Source organism: Epinephelus moara, chromosome 12 (assembly GCF_006386435.1).
Source record: "Epinephelus moara isolate mb chromosome 12, YSFRI_EMoa_1.0, whole genome shotgun sequence".
Taxonomy (NCBI): domain Eukaryota; kingdom Metazoa; phylum Chordata; class Actinopteri; order Perciformes; family Serranidae; genus Epinephelus; species Epinephelus moara.
Window position 1 is genome coordinate 12065999 of NC_065517.1, and position 21058 is coordinate 12087056.

At 40.0% G+C, this 21058-nt stretch overlaps 1 protein-coding gene across 9 annotated transcripts in view; it reads right to left on the reverse strand.

Moving 5' to 3' along the window:
- myo6a (myosin VIa) overlaps window positions 1–21058 on the reverse strand; it is a 188721-nt gene that overhangs the window by 16756 nt on the left and 150907 nt on the right. For 5 of the 9 annotated variants that reach the window (XM_050057691.1, XM_050057689.1, XM_050057687.1 and 2 more), the window contains 6 exons: window positions 19883–19961; window positions 12486–12646; window positions 11036–11074; window positions 8921–8956; window positions 6867–6905; window positions 4405–4508 (listed from right to left, as the gene is read on the reverse strand). In XM_050057691.1, coding sequence (XP_049913648.1) covers window positions 4405–4508; window positions 6867–6905; window positions 8921–8956; window positions 11036–11074; window positions 12486–12646; window positions 19883–19961 — 458 coding nt within the window. The remainder of the gene's footprint in view (window positions 1–4404; window positions 4509–6866; window positions 6906–8920; window positions 8957–11035; window positions 11075–12485; window positions 12647–19882; window positions 19962–21058) is intronic. The other 4 variants (XM_050057695.1, XM_050057694.1, XM_050057690.1 and 1 more) reach the window with 3 other exon arrangements.

Genomic DNA, 21058 nt, shown 5'->3' on the forward strand with positions numbered 1-21058 from the left:
AGTGGGTTGTTAGTTATTGTGAAAATAAATCTATTAAATATCAGCCTCACACCAATTTGGAATCCAATTTGGAATTATTGCTCTAAAATAACCTGTATGCTGTACTTATAAGACCTCCCTTCACTGGAACTGAGGGGCCTAATGCACAGGTGTCCACATACTTTTGGCCACACAGTATACGTTTGTCACTGATGAACCCGTGATAAACCTCACACAATTATTATCAACAGATATATTGACTTTTGTTCATTTCCGCTCCAACCTGCCACAGAGTTCATTAATATCTTCAAAAAAATCAATAGTGTCACACACACACACACACACACACACACACACACACACACACACACAGACAGACAGACAGACAAAAGACTTTAATGCAGCCCGCAGCATTAAGATAACACATTTCATCAGGATGATTCAGATAAATTACTTTAGTGGAAAAAAACATTCAATTTATCATCCGAAGCGCGAGGGCTAACAGTGTGCAATGAGATGCTTAATGCACACTAAGTGCTTAGGTAACGTCACCTGAACAAAAATACTTTTGGAGGCAGACAAAAAAAAAACCCGACTTCAATTTAGCGTGCTGAGCTGAAATCCCTGCAGAACGAACCAGAATGTGGCAGATGTCAACAACCCCTCGTCGCTCTGTTATGTTGGACGTTTATTCTGCAGATCATCATGAGCGGCGGCCGTGATCGCATCAGTATTCAATCTCCCCCTCTGTCTGGGAAGCGAGGTGAGCGGCCTGTTAACAGCTAACACACTCATTTTCTGTGTGTTTATGTGCAGCAGCCCTGCAGGCTCCGCTTCTCCACACATTCATTTCTGAGATGCCGCCGGGCGTCCGCGCTCCCCTCCCCGCCCTCGTCCTTCACGCTGCCTGCTGCGTGGATAAGGACAGGTGAGCTCTCGGGTTAAACTCAATATTATGAGAGGAAAACAGAGAGAAGAGGTGGATATTCTTCCCTGGCTCTTTTCTTTACCTCTGTCATTGAATCATAATCAGCCCAAGGGGGCACAAATATTTGTGCATTTGCTATCAGGGTGCCTTCGTTCTTTCATTTTACCTGCTGTTTTTTAAAATGTCAGCTAACAAATAATTAATAATTACTACATATTTTACTCAAGTAAAAGTAGCAATGGCACACTTTAAGCCCTGCATTCAAAATGTTTGACAGTTTGATGTTTGTACCCTCAAATGAAGCTTAGAGACTGGAAATGGGTAAATAATTGGCCTGGCTCTGTCCAAAGGTACCAAAATCCACCTACCAGCACCTCTAAAGCCTCTAAAATCATAGAGAAACTGAATTTGTTCCAAACTAAACAACTGGACATATTATTTTTACCTGATGATAGCGCTAGATGAAAAGTCAGAGGATCACCAGAGTGATTATGTATCCTGAGGGGAACATGAACAGTACCAAATGTTATGTTGACGAATCCAATGAATAGTTATTGAGATATTTCGGTCTGGACCAAAATGGCAGTCCGACAGACTAAAACTGCTCTCTTTCTGAGCCATGCTTATACGGATAGCAAAATATGTGCCATACTGTTGTTTTAATACCCAGGACTGCTCTGCTGGATACATTCATAATGGTTGCCTCAATAAACTGTGACGATGACCTATAAACACAATATAGGCTTCTTACACTGGAGCACTCATTAATATTTTAGTGTTTTCAAACATTCTGCAAATTGACTGAGTGACACTGGACTTATTACAGTACGAAATAAGATGATGCTGGACATGACTGACAGAATCAGTGAGGCTGTTTTTCCTCACTAACACCACGTTTACAGCATCTTACATCACCACAAACTCTTAAAGATTTGCTCTGAAAAAGAACTGCACCCTCTTCCTGTTCTATCCACTGCTGCTGATCCAAATCTGACTTGGTGGCTCCTAATGTTAAGTTAAGAGGTCACATATCACTTCATTTTTTGTCACGACAATACTAATGTTTTGAAATCAGTGTGGTAATGAATCAAAAACACTAAAGTGATACATGTAGCACATGTACAATGCCCTGAATAAGACTGTTAGCTACTTTCTAAATGTCAGTGTAAAGGTTAAGTAGTTTGCTACAGTTTGATATGTCATAATGAGACTATCTGGCATTGTCATTTATTGTCTGACTAAAGCGGTACATCTGGTACAACTGAGGTATCATCATGATGAGTTTTTGTTAAAAGAGTTGTACTCGGTTGTGCTCGACCAGTAATACACTCCCACATGAGAGAAGTGGTCAGAAATGAGGCAGAGTTCACAGAAATAAAAGTGAGTGGTGTGGAAAGTGAAGCTGTGGCAGATATTTCTGTCAGAGCTGTCCACTTGGTGGAAATGAGACTAAATTACTCAAATTTTATAGCCTCACAGTACGAGGATGAAAACATAAAGTTGGTCTTTACAGTGGCGCTAAAGGAGAAATCATGGTGTTGTTGAAACCCAAGCCAGTTCATCCTATATGGAGCTGGAATGCGATCACCAAAATTCATGGCTATCTGCCAGATGTGTTTGTGTACAAAGTGAACATTATCACCTGATGACAGAAAAGTTCATGTTCAAGTGCCCAAAATCAAAAGGATTAATCATCTGCAAAATCATCCTCTGAAGATCAAGAATATACATCGCAACTTTTAAGAAGATCTGGTCATTCTTTAAGATCCACCAAATTAGTTTTTAAGTTTTGACCTGATCTGGGGAGCGGGTGGAGAGGTTATTGTGGGTAGCTGAAGTTTAAACCAGTTCATCCTCTGGGGAGCTAAATCTGATAAGTGTGTTTCATAGCGATCTCCCTATTATAACATATAACTTGATATCCATATATTGTGTACAAAGTTGACATTTTCACTTGAGGGTGGTGTTAAAGGAAAGTTTCAAATCCTCTGTAGGGCAATGAATGTGCTGAGTACAAATTAACTGAGTTTTGATATTTCATGTGTACAAGTAATAATTTTGACCCTGGTGTTAATGGAGTGACACAAAAGGCATTTAGATTAATTCTCTGGGGATTCTGACTATTCATCACAGGATTTCAATTAAAGTTTTTCAACATACTTTTTTTTTTTTTTCATGGGACAAAGTTGTTTATGAAGAGAAAGTTTAGAGGTGATTAAACCACTGGTGGACAGATCATAGGTTTGTTGACATGAAAATGGTTCATCCTCTGGGGAGTGATACTGGGCTCCACAATTGTCATTTGCAGATAATATAAGTAAAAATCAAGGCTGAGGCTGCAGGAAAGGTCAGGGGTTGCCAGAACTTTTGGGGTTCATCCTCTGGGGACCATGAATACTCATGATAAAGTTAACAGAATTATAGCTTTTGGTTTGAGATACTTTGCAATGAACTGAAGTATTTGTCATGGGGAAATTTTGGCTTTGTGGCAGTGCTAAAACAAAACAAAATTATTTAAGATAATCCTCTAGGGACTATAAATATTCATGTCAAATTTACTGTCAACTGAACTGCAGTTGTTGACATCTCAGTCCGGACCAGTGTTAAAACACACTGAAAAACTGATCTCCAGCCCTGTTTTTGGTACGGCAACAACTTAAAGAGTGTAAAACCTTGTATTATCACCATCATTATATGTACACCAGCACCAAATGTGATTATAGAGTGTGCCAGTAAACCCGGAACTCCGTTAGCACTTTTAGCACTTCCGGTTCTCTCGTCAAGTCAATACGTTTTTTGAATGGGATTTTGGTAAAATGCCTCAAATAAGGTCTGTGGTTAACAAATGCTTAAGCGAGTTTCAGGTTTTGTTCTAGGACATAAAACACGTCAGTAAACACCCTACTTGTGAATTTTGAAGCTTTTACGTGTCGTAAAAAAGGCGGTTGCTAACAAGTTGCTCAATACGACTACAAACCCTGTCAGGGACATTAAACGTCATCACCCCCGAACAGGCGAGAGTGCTGGCAGTCCGCCATTACAGCTTCTTATTTAGCTTAAACAGTCCGATTTCCCCATTATACAATGTTTTTAAAACAAAGCGGCCGAAATCACTTGAAAGCTTAGTGGCGGTGATGCAACAGTCATGCAACCGTGGAGTAGTCATGTAGTCCGTTAAAGCCTAACGTTAGCTTTTTACTTCTGGCGAACGCATTTAAGCTTCAAATGCGGTATGAAAGGTGTTCATATGTGAAGATTATCTCGCTGAACAAAACCTGTAAGTATCATAAACTTGTGTTAGCCACAGAGCTTATTTTCTGACATAATCCAAAACGCAATGCAAAAATCACATTCACTTTCTCTTCCGGGAACCAGCGTGATGCTAAACTTCCGGGTTTTGACGTCAGCCCTGGCACACTCTATGGGCGTACACTACACTGTCTGCATATGCTGATGACACGAACTGCTGTGGTGACAAACTAAACCGTGACACTCACCACATGAGGTATTGATGGCGTCGCGCAGCTCAGCGTACTTCCACTTGCTCAGCTCGTACTTCTTGGCCCCGGCAGCAGCCTTGGAGGCCTGAACCTGTGGACCTCTAATGTGGGAAACAAGACAAGAGGGACAGAGCAAGTCAGCAACGAATACCTACCAGCAGTGAACTGTGGGAAGACCAGCAGCGGGGAATGTAAGAGGACGGGGTTATTCGCTTCATACTGAAGTGGGGTCAAACAGGATTTGCAAGTAATGTTTCATATTAACTTGTTAATACGATGGGTGGAGTTTACATAAAGTGTCAGATGGAAGTATAACAGGTAATTTTAATAATAAATAGTGTGATGTGATTTAATTACCTCTGTTGTTCCCAGAAGTTTGACACCTACTGACTCCAACACATACTTTTAATCCTGTTAAATATATTCCTTTTTTTTTTTAAAACTCAATTTTCTGATCACGGGGCTAAAATCATCTTGGTGTCAAAGGCTAAAAAGCAGCTCAGAAAGTATCTGAATCACCTTTTACATAAACTCCATCCATCTGAAAGTCATCAAAGTAACAGGAACAAGAATTTCAGGTTGAATACAGCAGTGGTTTGTTGTAGCTAAAGGTTCATTGCAGAAGGTGAAAGCGAGGGGAGACAGGGGTGTCAGATGAGCAGCACTGTTGTTAAAAGGAAAGAGAGCGATTGCTACAATGGAACTATAGAGGGTATGAGATCATTAAAATGCATGCTGCTTCAGTCGCCAGGAAGTCAAAAAGCGCCTCTGGTATAACGCCGTGGAGTCACTGTGGAGTGGCAGCTCACTGCTAAATTATAAATGACGGTTGGACAGTATAAAGTGTAAAGCTCCTCTCCAGCTGTGGGCTGTGCTGTTGGCATGCTGCTTCTCTGCTGACAGGCCTGATTAATCCGTGACCGGGATTTGCCCTTTTTAGAACACTGGGAAGTTGGAGGCGGGACCCTGCTGGTTCTCTAATCCTATTGGGTGGCTCTGTGTCTAATGATTAGCGGGGTGCTGGCCTCGGACCCGGGGCGGCTGTACCGTGTTCCCAGAAGGCACACGTCAACTTTGGCAGCGAGCTAAGCGGCTGAGTGCTGCAGTCACCTGCCGGTTCTTCCTGTTGCTGTGTGTTTGAGGCGTAGTGAGAGCAGGCCTGAGCCAATTAGCCGCAGACAGACGAACAGAGGAAGCAGGAGGAGAGACTGGCAGGACTTCAGCTGACATCACTCATTCACACCAGCACTAATGCCCGAGAAGAGCACGTGGAAAATACCATTTAGCCACAGTAATCTGATGAGGAAGTGCTCACAAAGGTGCTGCAGTGTAACTGCGGCAGGAGGTTAGCTTTCCCCTGCTGACATCATCGGCTGTCAAAGGTTAAAAATCTCACAGCTCTGCCAGACAAATAGGTGATTTAGACAAGGTACCTTTGAGCTTTATTATAATATATAAGTGTACTAAAAACAAAGTTAGTATTTCAAGAAGATAGTGCTTGCGAGATTGTAACTTGCCGTCAGTCCTGGTCATACTGACGCTCTTTTGATACTTCCGAAAATTTTGTTTACAACAGTTATGTCCATAACAACAGCAGGAAAAAACTAATAATCAGATTTAGCTCAAATTTATATGAAGAATCAAATGAACAGTTGGACCTCTGAACACCATCAAGTTGCTGAACTGGCCTGTAGAAGAGGACTGGTTGTACTGGGCAAACTGTATATCTGTGTGAATATGAATTAGGCTGCTGGTCAAAACTTTTCACTCCGGAACTCAGAAATATTGATCAGGCATTTCAAGTGGCACCACTCCTGTTGACAGTACCAACGCTGCCTAACTTTATCACTACAGTCACTAACGTACTATTGTTCACATTCCTTGTTAAGTTATTTAAATGTTTACTGCATTCCAACAACTACAAAGCGAAAAATATCATAAGGTGCAAGGCTAAATCATTTGGCCCTTCTGCTGCGTTTTGCATATGCCTTAAGTTACAGATCGCACCTTTAAAACAATAAAACGTCGGAGTTGCTGACTTGAAACAAGGTATCATCTGGGTTTAGACTCAGGACCAGCTAAAACACCTGCCTCTGAGGAGTGGAGTAAAAAAGTGCCATTTAGGAAGCAAGTACTTTACCCTGCAAACATCAGCAGGTCGACTGCTGCGCTGAGAGGATTAAAAGAAAAGAAAAGTGTGCAGCAGAAATCGGTTCAAAATTAACAAGAGAACAATCAGTGACCTACAGTGGATATTAACCTTTTCAAGGGAATTAACCCAGTTAATCAGAATTGGTGAATTAGATTTTGATCATCAACAAAATCAGCTGGACTTTAAATAGGATTTCTGCATCTCATATTCTTCTTTTAATAAACATTTGGTCAATTGAGGCGATTGATTGTGTGGAGATTTCCACTGCAGATGGCGATTCGGTTTGTATGAGTGGTTTTCTACCCACCTAGCCAGAAGTTCGGTCATTTCCTTCGCCATTTCTTCCCTAAAAAGCATGACGGTCCCAATTTGACAAAGTTAGTGTATTGTTGGTTGTGGTGTTTTTTTACAAACAAATTTACAAAATATTGACTGCATAGAATTACTGATAGTAGAGAAATAACAGGAAGAAAAAGGAGGGGGAGTAGAGGCTTTGGGGAAAACAAGAGAAGGAAAGAAAAGTGAGAGTTATGTAGATGGGAAAGAAAAAAATAAAATATAAAAAACTGGAGAAAAAAGAAATGTACACTGTTGGACAAGAACCAACTTCTAACCATTTAATCTATACGCTACTAATCTGCAAAGAGAAAGTGTAATGCCACCAAATAACCTTTTTTTAAACTTTATTATGAAACAATTCTATGAACAAAGCTATAAAATACTTACTGAGAAAAGATTTAATTTACTTTCCCATTAAATAAGCTCAAGAATCTAAAGCACGATAAAGAATGTCATGGTTATGAGCCACTAAAACTTTATGGTTATGATTCAGGGAAAACTGTGGTTGTGGTTGAATATACAAAAAGTCAAAAATGACTCAAACCAGGATATCATGTTGATTTTTTTCCCAATATTTAACATAAACCACAATATTTCCTGATCTGAAGTGTTTAGTAACATAACATGAAACATGACAAATGCAAGACTTTTGGTATAAGAGTCATGAGCTTTGTGCGTCAGGGTTGTAGTATTGAAGTATTCAAATCGTTTACTGAAGTAAGAGTAGTAATGCCGTAAGTGAAATATACTCCATATATAGAAGTTAAAATCCTATATTTGAAACTCTACTTCTCTACAGAAGATGCACAGAAGTATTACACAAGTAATACAAAATATCTTTTTAAGTATCAACATTAAAAGAAATTGTACATTTTCGGAATATATATTATTGTATTACTGAGGTAAACGGCATTCTAATGTCTACGTGCACCTCCGTTGTTATATGTAAAGGGATGTTTTTTAAGGAGTGTTTCACTTAACATCAGATTTTGCATCATATATTTGCAGGTATATGTAAAACAATCTGGAAAGCTGTGAAGTAAATGTGGAGTAAAAAGTTCAATAGATAAATACCTCAAAATTGTACTTAAGTACCTTTCTTGGGTAAATGCACTAAGTTACTCTCCACTACTGCTGCATGTTCAACAACCACCTCAGTCATCACCTACTGTGTGACTTCTGTGAGGTTCAAGAACATAACACTTTGTGGACTGGAAACCAAAATTATGAACAAAATAATGTGTCCTTCATAAGAGATTACAGGGTTGCAAAGAACGTGATGAAAAACAGGAACAAAACCAAGGTTGTGAAGGAAGGAAGATGGAAACAGTGGAAGAGGAATAAAGGAAATACAGAAGTGATCAGTGTGAATGTGTAGCCTTTAAAATAACAGTCTGTCTCTGGTGCATGTTCAGCTTTGTGGACATCCTGACCAATACCACTCAACTTGTTTAAATGCCGGGTAAAATATAAATACTGCAGTGATATTTGTAATGAGCAACTTCAAAAGGAGCACTGTGATGAAAAGGAAAAAACATTTTAGAGAAGAAGAGGACGGCAGATTGGAACCACCTGGTGTGTAAAGTGCTACGATGCACCACTCCAGCATCCTCAAAGTGTGGAACAGTGTACTGTGGCCACTACTACAGCTGACTCATGACGTGAAGCATCAATTTCAACTTTCAGAGTGACTTTGTATGTGGGTCGCTTCAGAGTAAGTGCAGGGAGAAGTGCGAGGGAGGCTGCCGGGCTGAGGCCTACGAACCGACACTGTGCCATGAAAACTAAAGCTGAGCGCCGCAGCCAGCAAACACACCGAGTACTTTAACATCTCAGGATGCAGCGCTGAACTGGCTCAACCTCCCGAGCAACACAGATGGTGGAAATTACTGCAGAGTACAGTGGAGTGCATCTGATTTATGCAGCCTGTCTAAATAAACCCCAAATAAACACAACTCTACATGTAGCATCACACAGTGTCCCTGAAGGTGTTTGGTGTTCTGGTACTGAGAGGAAACCTACATGGTCAAGCTCTTGAGTACTGTGGTTCCAGCAGTGCTGTAAACAGAAGATTATAGGATTATAAGACGGAGCGGCACTGAACAATATAACAAAACCAATCAAGAGGAGGGAAGGTGATTCCTTTTCCCCTGAGTCTCATCAAGAAGTGATTCTCCGTCTGACTCTGAGCAGAGGACACGGCCCGGATTTATCAAACCGCTGGAGGTGACACTTCACTGAGAGATTAAAGGAAAATTCTTCACTTTAGCCTCTAAGTATAAATAAGAATAAAAGCTATTTAATATGTGGCTTTTGATTTAAAAGTTGCTTTAATCTCTTATGTTGTTCTTTTTAGCCTTTAATTTATGCTTTGCATCGCTCATTATGAACAATATGTTGTACAAGTTGCAGCTGCAGCTCTAATGGAAGCTATTAGCTCCAGACACACTTGTGATAGGATGCTAGACACTCTTCAGTGCGCTGATGACAAGAAAAATTAGGTTTAATTTTTCCCTCTGTTTTTAAATGTTATCAATTTGTCTGGCATAATTCCTCCACCAGAAGAAGACTTCCTCCTTGCTCTAGTTTGGTTTTCTTTAAGTATTTATTTTTTTCATTTTTAACAATATCCTCATGATATTTTTTTGTTAATATAGCTGGAGGCTGCTTGGTATTGCTGAGGGTCCTCAGTCATCCTGGTTATGGTAATTTTAAGTGCTACATCATAGGCAAGTGGACTTGCTTGAGTTTCTTACGGCTTGGTAATTTTATTTCATTTTGCCACAAAATTAATTTGTAAATGAAAAAACAATTGCAGAGTATCACATACGGAGGATTTGAAGAGTTACTTTAAACTGAACCCACTTTTAAAAGGTCCAGTGTGCAGGATGTTGGGACACCTATTGGCAGAAATGGTATGTAATAATCATAAATATGTTTCCATTAGTTTAGAATCACCTTAAAATAAGAATTGTTGTGTTTTTGTTACCCTAGAATGAAATGTTTATGGCTACATATGGAGTGAGTCCTCCTCCACAGATGTTTCTACTGCAGCCCAGAACGGACAAATCAAACACTGGCGATAGATAGATAGAGTCATTTCATGTTTTGGCGACTTCTCATTGGCCATTGTATGCTTGGCACATGGGGGAAGTTGCAGCTCTGCATTCTCACCACTAGATGTCAATAACTCCTTCACCCTGGACCTTTAAAATATGTAGAAAGTCAGTCACTTTCTTATGTCATCATTTGGGGACCAGGTGTTTTTTTGTTTGAATGGATGTGATTAATAGTTAAAAAGAATGTGCTTAAGTTAAAATTTTAAGTAAGTCCTAATTCCACACACAAATACTACATATACATAGTGTTAAGTCTTTAAATGTCTTTCTCCCTATCTAATGTGTGTGTATGCATCTGGGTGGTGAGCTGCAGCATACAGTTTAGCCCTTGACATAAATGAAGTTGTTTTGAACTGAATCTAAAATTTGCCAGCGTTAGCCACCATAAGCTTCTGAGTGTATTAAACTGAGACAAGGTGCATTTCAATGCTGAGGTATTCAGCTTTTGAGAGCAGGATTGTGTCATTTATTCTATTAGAAGTTCCTGAGTTGTTGTTTTTTTTGAAGAATAATCAGCTATTAAAAGGACAGATGTAGCCTAAATCTTATGCATATAAATTAGAGTTGCTTTTAAAGGTTACTCCTACACTACGCTGTAAAAAAGAATGAGTCATTCGATTAATGTGTCTTATTCCTTTACTCCTAAGTAGACTCTTCAGATTAACATTCTCGGTCTGATCCTCAGAAGTTTGATAAATACGGGCCTCAATCACGTTTCTGGTGGGTGACAATCACGTTGGTGCAACACTTAAAACTGGTGCTAATTACTTTGGTCAAATGTGGACACTTAAAGTTCTTCTACTTAAAATTAAAATTCAAAATTAAAGAAACAAAAGTGCGTTCTATTAAACTGGTGCCACTGTTACTTGGAATCAGCATCTCATAGTCAGAGAGCAGGGGTCTGTGCTCGGCTGGCAGATTGTTACAGCATGCAGGGGTTGGTTGGTTATGGTTTGAAAGGTCAAAGGGCAGGTGGGATTGGGGATTAAATTAAAAGGTTGAAATCGCTGGGTCTTACGCTGCTCTCTCTGGGGACGATGGAACTGAGGAGCCGTTACTGGGAGGGAAAAAAAAGAAAACAAAGAAGAAGATGGTTAAACACAGGATCGAATGGAGATGTTGGTTTCTCCAGTGCGGTTTGAGTCTGAGGTGGATTCAAATAACAGTTTCTGTCCTTAAAGAACTTGTCATGAAGTTGTTTAAACGAACTCCAGGAGAGAAGAGTCCGACACAGTCCAAGAGAAACTTCCAGGCTACAAAATGTCAAACTGTGAAACAGGAAATCTGACTGTTTTTCAACCTTTCTTGCTGCTGACAGATTGTGATGCATTATCAATGGCTTGCTCGCGCTTCGGGACCATAAAACATTCAGTGTTTTTTGATCTACAGCGAGTGAATGTTGAACCCATGCTGAACATACTGTGAGCAAAGCATCGTATCAGCTCCTGTTGAATAATTAGTTCGACTTTTCCCCGTCAGTATCCTGTCAAACTCAAGACCTGAACCCTGTAAAACTTCTGTCATACTGTCACAGACTGGAACGTGATAACATACAAGATACATTTATAGAGCAGAGAGAGTGTACTTACCGCAGAGGAGTATCTAATTAGACAGTTTTGGTTTTAATTTTTTTTACCATTATATATGATGTTTAATTGAGGTGAAGCTATGAAACATGGATTATGAAGGGCTGATGATTAACAGTCAAACACATCCTCTGGTGTAGCCGGAGTTTTGTCTCATCAAGCTCATGGAGGTCTGAATTTAAAAACACACATCTATGGGGAAAAAAAAATTTTTTAGGCCCTAACAGCAATTTCACACTGAGCATGGGTTTTGATTTAAAAAAAAAAAAAAAACATCAGGAAAATTCTGAAAAATTGATTTGGGTTGTGGGTACTTAGGAATACTTGCACACTGATGCTGAAAGTTTTTGCTTAATTTCCACTGGAGAAACTACACGTAACAGCTTTCCATAAACTGAGATGTCTTACACAAACATTATTAATAAGGCAACTGTGGAACAGAATTCATCTGTGTGGCCCTTATACATGCCAAAAGTTGTGGCAACCAAAATAAAGCTGTCTCACATAAGCTTAAACAATCAGACCTCCTGATTCAGAGCCCAAATGATCTTATAAAGTGGCACCTTTTGACCCCTTGAAGGGTTCTGACACCCAACTTGGAAACCACCACCCTATTTTTTTCCTATTGCCATAATTTCATTGATTGTTGGATGGTATCTCTTCCTTTTTTTTTTTTTTTTAAAGCAAATTTAGTGCTTGAGTTTCCTCCAGACCTCCTTGAGCTTGAAGTTCTGTCATCTTGTTGGGAAAGGAAAACATTTTTCCTTCTGACTGCTACCTGCTGGATGTTTCGTATCAAAACAAAATGTTAAAGCAAAGGTCAGACTGTGAGACAGTGATGACATTCCAGTGTAACACATTTACGATGGTTGTGTTGGTTACCTGCGCAGGCCCGCATCGTTCTGCACCTCCTCTGGGATGAGCTCGGACTCGCTCTGAGCGATCCTCATCGCCAGCTCCCTGTCTCTTCTCTCCTGCTCCAGGACAGCCTGCCGAGATGCCTCCTCTTCCCGCTCCGCCTGCAGCTGCAGCTCCATCTCCATCTGCACGCATGCACACACATGCGCACACACACACACACACCCACACACACACACACACACACACACACACACACACACACACACACATAAAGCATTTTACATTACTGCCTGTGCTCCATGAAAATGTTTTATTTCGCTGCCCACCTGGAATGTTTGTGCTGCTGTTAACATATGTTCATGTGTAGAAGTGTTGGAGAGAACTTGTCTACCATCTGCAGGTGTAAAATATCTGCCAGACTCACTAGAGCTTGGTTGGTGCCGCGCTCTCCTGAAGAGCCTCAGTTCAGGACATTACCAACACTCTTTTTCAAGTTTATCCGACAGTTCTGTCAGGAGGGAGACTGTTTTACAAGGCAGATGTTTACAAATGCAGATGTCACCCTACATGCAGATGTTTGGAGCTGTAATGTATCACAAACTGAGTTTAATATTAATTTCACAACAACATCATGCTGTTTTTTAAAGCTGGGTAATGACTGTCTGGTCTCATTGCTGCAACAAAACACTGAAGGAAAAAACACAGGTTTCTGTTTTAAAGTATGAGTTATAGAATATAAATCCATAATGTGTGAGGCAAAATACCCAACTTTGTTATTAATAATGCATCTGTCGATCAACTATACTTGAATAACTGATTAAGTCATTCATGTCAGGCAAAAAAGTGAACACTCTCTGGCTCCTGCTTCTCATGAGGGTTTTCTGCTTTGTTTTGTATCACAGTTATCTGAATATCTTTCTACAGTTGATTTGACAAAACAAGTAATTTGAAGACGTCACTTTAGAAATTAGACTCGACATTTTTACTGTTTTCTGACTCTGCATTTAATCAATCTAAAATACAAAGTTGCAGCCACACCTGTATTACTTCAATGATAGATTTTTTATACATGTACACACAAAAAGCAGTCTAAGCTAACTGAGAAGACGAAACACCGGTGGACACAGAAACTTGTTGGTATTCATGGAAGCAGAAAAACACACAGATGCCCTTCAACCTTCCCCCTAACGGAGCAGATGAGGAGCTACAGCCTGGGGGGTTAACTTCATCTCCTCTGTCCTGCTCGTTAAAGAAGGAACGAGGGGCTCAAGTGAAGGGCGGGGCTAAACCCAGATGATTAATACTCCTGTTTCCACCTTTTTTCGTGCAACAACTTTCATAACAGACGTCTCCTTGACCGACTCAGGAAGGGCGTGAGGAACTGAAGGTGCTCAGCTCATTACATGAAGTTTATCATTGTATGAAAACTGAGGATACTGAGGAATATTTGGAAGATTTGAGGAGTGTTTGTGATCTTTATTTTCACACCATCTTAACTTTTTTTCCCCTGACCTTTTGATTGTTTATCATCAGAGGATTAATGACTGTGTTATTGTTAAAGGCAATTCTACAGTAAAATATCTTAGGTGTTTGATTTAAAAAGGCAGCTGCATGCAGGTTAATTGTTGTCATTGTAATCTCTAATCTCGCAAACTACTGGACCAATCAGCCTAATATTTTGTGTGCACAAATATGATTGTATGCTCAAGGACCTCCCGTGATTCACACACAGTTTTAATGACTTTTACACCGTCACTGACTGCTGACTCGTCACTCCTCTTAACCAGCCAAGACAGTAATAGAGCAACAAGGAGCAGCATGAATGACAACTGTGAAATACCATATCGTAAATCTAAATTTGGACCATCAGCTTTTTCCATAAAGGGCCGTCAACTCTGGAACACATTACCAACTCAAATAAAACTGATTACAGATCTAAATTAAATTAAACAGATTGTTGTATAGATTATCCTTCACAACAAAGGTCAAATGCTGGTTAAAAGCAAACAAGAGCTGTAGCCACTCTTAGCTGAATGCGCTCAAACCTTTAAGGGCTATTAGTGTAAGTGTTCTGGTGTATTGTGGTATGTGTATGATCAAATATCCGTGGAACGTGCTGTTACCCCACCTAACAACCCACAGGACCCAATAGATCTGAAGCCAACGCACTGGTGCCAGACACTAAAGGACACCCCCCCAGAGGTCCTGTGTTAATGCCTTGACAGGTCAGAGTCAAGTCTGGTTCAAGGAGGACCCATCATAGATCTGGGGTACCTCTGGGGTACCAGCACGTCCCTCAAACATTCGATCAGGTTGGGATCTGGGGTATTTGGAGGCAGTTTTTGTGATGTGACATGGTGCATTGTCCTGCTGGGGGGGCACTGCCATCGACAATACTGTTGCCATGAGGGGGTTTACTTAGTCTGCAACAGTGTTCGAGTGGGTGGAGCGCATCATGTTAGCATTTCCATGAATGCCAGGACCCAAGGTTTCCCAATAGAATATTGCAACACGATGATCGATCAATGTTATTCACTTCACGCGCCAGTGGTTTTAATGTTTTGGCTGATTGGTGTATGTTAAATTGCATCGTCCCTATCAAATAAAATTAAATAATAAAAGCCAGTAGAGGCCGGCAGTTCTGTGACAATTGGCTTGGGTCAAAACAAGAAAACTTACTGTCTGTTGCGGGCCACATTTTGTCCTTAGCTTTAGGCTCAGAAACTGACATCCCTAGAAAACTTTGGACTCAATGTGAACTGGAGTATCTGCAGATTAGTTTCATACCCCAATTTGTTATGATCCACTAAAGTTAGGCACAATACAAGATAAATTACTCCCCATTTTTTGTAATCTCTGCCATCTTGACTGTAAGGGAGCTGGAAGGGACAATTACATTAAGTGAAGCTCTCCACGGTCCATCTGTGAACCAGTTTTGTTCAGTCCTCCGTACAGCGTCACACCACACTGGGAGCTTTTCAGAAGCAGAGCGTTTTGCTTGCATGATATTTTAGACTTGCAGAATTTGTAAATTTGGTCATTTTTCCTTGATATTTGTGCTACTACCATAAGTAAGTCAGAAATATAGTTAAATCATTAATATTTTTCATGTCTATTTTAATTGTGTTTATAGTTGCTATTTCCTACTTTGTTGTGCTGAAGCCTACAGACAAAGTTAATACTGTTGAAAGTCCAGTTATAACTGACTTGGATCAAAGAATTGTGGCTGCGTTTTAGTTATTAAAAATACATTCATCCTCATAATTACATCATATCTAGTTTTCACATGCAGTGCCTGTTAGCAGGAGATATCAAGTTGCTCTGTGTAACATGCCATGGCGCCGTCAAAAACAGTCGAGCTGCATGCATTTTTATTAGTTTCTGGGATGCTTTTGAAACGCCCCGTACTTGTAGTCTTCAGACCCAAATGATGCTCAGTCAAGTGACATCACTTGGGGACATTTATCAGACTTCACACAGCTCCCTCGGGAGTCAGTAAAAGCTTTATACGACTTTTAAGTTTCAGTTTTAGAACCTGTGATTTGCAACATGGAATTATTTCCTCTCGTGTTCACTTAGACATGTTTCTGTAATGAAACAAACACCATACTTCTGACTCATGCAAGACTCAAGATATCTGCAATCAGCCAACGACAGTTGTTTGTGAAATGATGCTGAAACACATGAGATCTGCATGTAAACAGTGTTCTTAAATTGCTTTTCTGAAAAAGGTTTCTGGACTGATAGTATTACTACCATAGCTCAGGGATTGTTACTAACCAGTCAGTCAGCTGATTGACGCAGAATCATGTATTTGCTGTACTGATGCATATTATGGTTTATAATCAAAGTTATGGACGTAGTCTTTGGTTTTACGCTGACAGTCATTTAATGGCAGTAAATGTCACTTCCAAATGCTTCACACCATACTTTGATCATAACTATGAATGTATGGATAAAGAGAGTGATAAAACAGCTAAATTTCATGTCACCTCCTCTCCTTAAATCTTGAGCCCTGCTAGAGTCTGCAGAGGAAGACATGAATATTTAGCAGAGAGGGAAACGTGTTGAGAAGCCCAACAACCGTGAGTTGGGCGAAGTGCAGGAGATTTGTGGGTAACCCAGCCTGGGGCTCCGGGCCCCCGGCCAGCAGCTTTGATCCAAGCGGCCACCGCTCACCACTAAAATCTGCACTTGATCTGGGCCGGGTCGACGCCCCAGGGAACCACGGGAACCGGCGGCCACGCCAACAGATGGGCTGGGCGGAGAGACGCTGGATGATAAACATAAAAGCCAGTGAACCGTAAAACCCCGCTATCTCTCTGCTGTGTCACACACGCAGACACACACAAAGCCATGTGCTGGCATTTGTAAAACAGCGAGACTGAGGCATCTGCTGTAGGTGTTATATTTCCAGGTTTGGAGATATCTGAGATTTCTGCCGCCACCCCAACCAGGAGAGACTTTGAGAGAGTGTTCCTCTAGCTCTGGAGGGGATGTTGAAGTTTGAAAATTTCAAAATTGAGACAGTTATTAGTCAGCATTAGCTGTGGGCTACAACTTGAACTCTGTATTTTTAGCTTGGATTTGTTTACCTTTTGGCAAATTGTCTCTATTAAAGGTTTGCTGAATTATCTATTACCAGTCCTTGCTTGCAGTGTACTCATAAATGTACAGACAGCTATAACTAAATTACTTTGATACTGAAGAAAACTCAAAACATGATGATTCTCAGGCAAGTACTGCAGTTATAATGAACATCTTAATTCTGTGATTTTCAATGTGGATTTGTGGGATTCATTTATTCGCAGCAGACACTAGAAATAATCTCATCATGTTGGCTGATTTCTTCTAGTTGGTGTCTATACTCATTCTCTACATTACTGAATTTCTTGTGCTTCAAGCGGCAACATCTGGGGCTGAGGAATAAAGCCAGTGTGGACATGCCAAAAGCTGAAGGTCCCTGAATGGCCACTTCAGAGTGAGTCAATCTTCATAAACACCCATGTTAAAATGTCCAACTTTGCAGCAGAAGTAAACATGTTAACAGCCTGGCAGACAAATGTTTTTTGGTCTCTATAGCTCATTTCAACATTCATGGCAACTGTACAGGGGGGTGAATTTTTTTATAACTTACCCATTTACATTTTACTATGGCTTAAAGTTATGCATAATTATGGGCGTGGCCACTTTCAGTGACAAGCGGGTGCTGTCCATTAACGTGTTGCTACCATGATGACAACCTCGGTCAGGTAACATAACCATGACGTATCACCAGATTCAATCAGTAGGTGTAGCCATAGTTGCTGCTATTTCAGTGTATTTCCAGTTCGTCAATGTAACATTTTGATCATCTACAAAGTCTTGTTCGGCGTTTGGTTGGACTAAAAGACCCTCTGAGGAGTTGGATGTTCAGTCTTCTGGTAAGTAAGTTTTGTTTTAATGGTTTTAAGCCTTTTCATGCTATTGAAAATTAGCATTAGCATTAGCACAGTTAATCATAGGTGTAAATAAGCTGTCCTAACCAACCTAGCAGCTAGCATAAGGGTTAGCTCCACCCTCTCATCCAAATATTGTCACATCTGGCTCCAGAAATCTAAGATGGCTGTGAACTAATGCCAAACTCGAGGCTTCAAAACAGGAGTCCACAAACCAGTGGGTGATGTCACAGTGGCTACGTCCATTATTTTAGACAATCCATGTTATGCTTTATCGATACTTAAACCTGACACCAGTCCTTATTGATCAAATCCTAAACCTGAATCAAGACCCTCAAGTACCAGAGAAACTACTCACCGCAATAGCATAACAGTACACTTGTACAGACACACAATGAGAGAGCCATTAGAGTGTGTGATGGAGTTACTGCCTGAACAGATGCCTGCTCAGATTAGGAGAGCAAAGTAGAGCTGCACAGGACGGATTTCAGGGCTTCGATTGTGTCATCCCGCAAAGACAAATATGTGAAGGCGAGGAACACAAATGCAGCAACACGACAACAGTTTTTCTCTTTACTCACATCATCCACAGTTTACAGTGACCCAAAGTCCCCTTGGTTTCTCTTTTAAACTCTGTGTTTAAACGAGGCTAATGTTATCTAGACATGTGCAGAGAGTGTTTGAGTTTAATTGTGTCAGAGAGTGACGATGGCTTCTGTGATTTCGGCAAATCTCATTACACTGTGAAGTAACTGCAGGGTCACTGATTACACAAAGTCTCCTTAAAGCAAATAGAGCTGAACTTTAATCAGACCCACTCTACAAGGGTGTCGCTTTTATGCTCAGCTCAAAACTCTTCAACTTATCACACTACTTACTTAGTATTGAATAATATGTACTTAATTTAAAATTTTCTCCATATTATAATTCTACTACTGCTTGAACAGTCTACTCTGTACATATTAAACCTTATTCATGTCCGTTTGTCGTTGAAGAAGAATCTCTCTTCTTTGCTTCTTCTTGGAAAAAAGGGCTTCTCTTCTTTACTTTAATTCCCCCTCGTTTAATCATAATTCTTTTAGGTTTCAGAGCCAAAACTCAGTCAAATCTGAACATACAGATTTGATATACAAATTTTTGGATTCAATGTGATGCACACTCTCCAGGAATATCATTATCTCTGTTGTCTGAACAAACGTCCACAAACCTGTGTACAAATCACAGAGTAAAGATGTTCATCATAACCGCAGAGCTTGTCTGTGAACCATCACGTTTTTAATTTTTCTTCAGCATCAACGTAATCCAGTGATAGTTGTCAGTGTCATGGGTACACTGCAAACAGGAAGTGCTAATAGATAATTCAGCATACTTTTAATGGATAGTGTAAGACTTTGAAAACTGCTCCACAAACTTTTAATAAGCTACAAGTCTGTGGAATTACAAGGTCTGTAAATTGTTGTGATGGAGGTCCTATGATTGAAACATCTCCTTTTCTTTCTCATTTCAAACTTTGTAACCTTTTGGATATTAAATTAAATCAGCCTCTTCTACATTTTCTGTCACTCTGGAAGACTTTATTTCAATGTGATGGGACTGCTCACCTTGGCTACGCACACCTGATACTAGTTGGTTAGCATGGAGTGTGACCTTTTCCACATCGCTAATCCAGCATGAGGGGTGCATATTATTTTAAATGGAAGTATTTGCCCCAAGAGACAATGTTTTCTCCACAACAAATTGCGGAAAATTAAATTTTTAATATCAAGCAAAACACAGTGTTTGGAACTCTTATTTACTGTAATAAATCAAGAAAATAGAAAATTACAGGTTTTGAGGGAAGTCTTCTTTAGTGCTCAGTGTGTGTACTAAACACAGTGTTATAAATCCATCCAGCAAACCATCTGCAAATAACTACAGGGTTAAAACAACAAAGGTTGTTCCCGTCTGCAGGACGCCTGCAGCAACAGAGCCGACACCCACCTGAATCCTCCTCTCCTCCTCCTCCCTCCTCTTCCTCTCCTCCTCTTCCTGCTTCCTCTTCAGCTCCATCTCTGCTTTCCTGGTGGAGGGAACAGAGAGAGAAACAGAGTAAAGATGTGAGCAGAGATAAAGGAAACATGACAAATGAGAGAGACAGAGAGAGAAAGAAAGAGACATTGATTAAGAAGAGGAGAGGAGGGAACAGATGGGGAGAGAGACAAAGAAAAAAGAAATGGAGATTTATTATGGAGCAGTGAAGGAGAATAAATTTAAAAGTACAAGAGACAGAAAGACAGACAGAGAAGGGGGGCAGAGACAGAGTCAGAGAAATAAAGATAGATTAGTGACGTTAAAGGTGTAATATGCAGGGTTTTCCTAAATAACAATGTAAAGACTCATACAAAACTAATCCCTTTCAGTCATCACTTATGACCCATTAGAGGTGAGTGGCGGTGTATTAATCTGCAGAGACTCTGCCTTATTTTCCAATCATTTTGCTATGTTTGGGACGTTCCTGGTTATAGCAGCTGAGATCAGGACTTGAAAAAAGGAAGTTACCAGGTCCCAGACTGTAAGCAGCAGGCATCCGAGAGGAAGCCTCGAAAATCGTGGATACAGCACCGAAAAAAACTCAGATATAGCAAACAAGAGTAACTTTCACTTTCACTGACGATACTGTTGACAAACAGTGACCAACAATTCATGCATAATATACCTTTAATATAATATATCAGTGTCTCTCCATTAGCAGAATTTATTTTGAGATTTCACCTCAATCAATTTACGATTCATAAAACTTAGTTTTCAACTACAGTTTAAAAACCTGGCTACTTTGTACATACATTTAAAAGTATGTTAATTTATAAGCATCTTTAATATTTCTGTATTCAGACATACTCAGATTTCGTGCTGTTGTTTTGGGTTTCATGCACTCATACAGTTTTTAAACCCAATCCTGAGGACAGATATTTCTTTGCAATAGTATTTATTTATAGCTAGAATGACAAATAAAGCAAACTTGAAAAGATAATCACAGACTATGAATATTTAAAAGACTTGTAAGAATATTTGGCTTTGTTCGAAAAATGACAATCAATTATCACAAAATAGTTGAAGATTCATTTTAATCTCATCGTTTGAGCTTCTTGGATGGATTAGACTTTGAAAGAAGTCCAA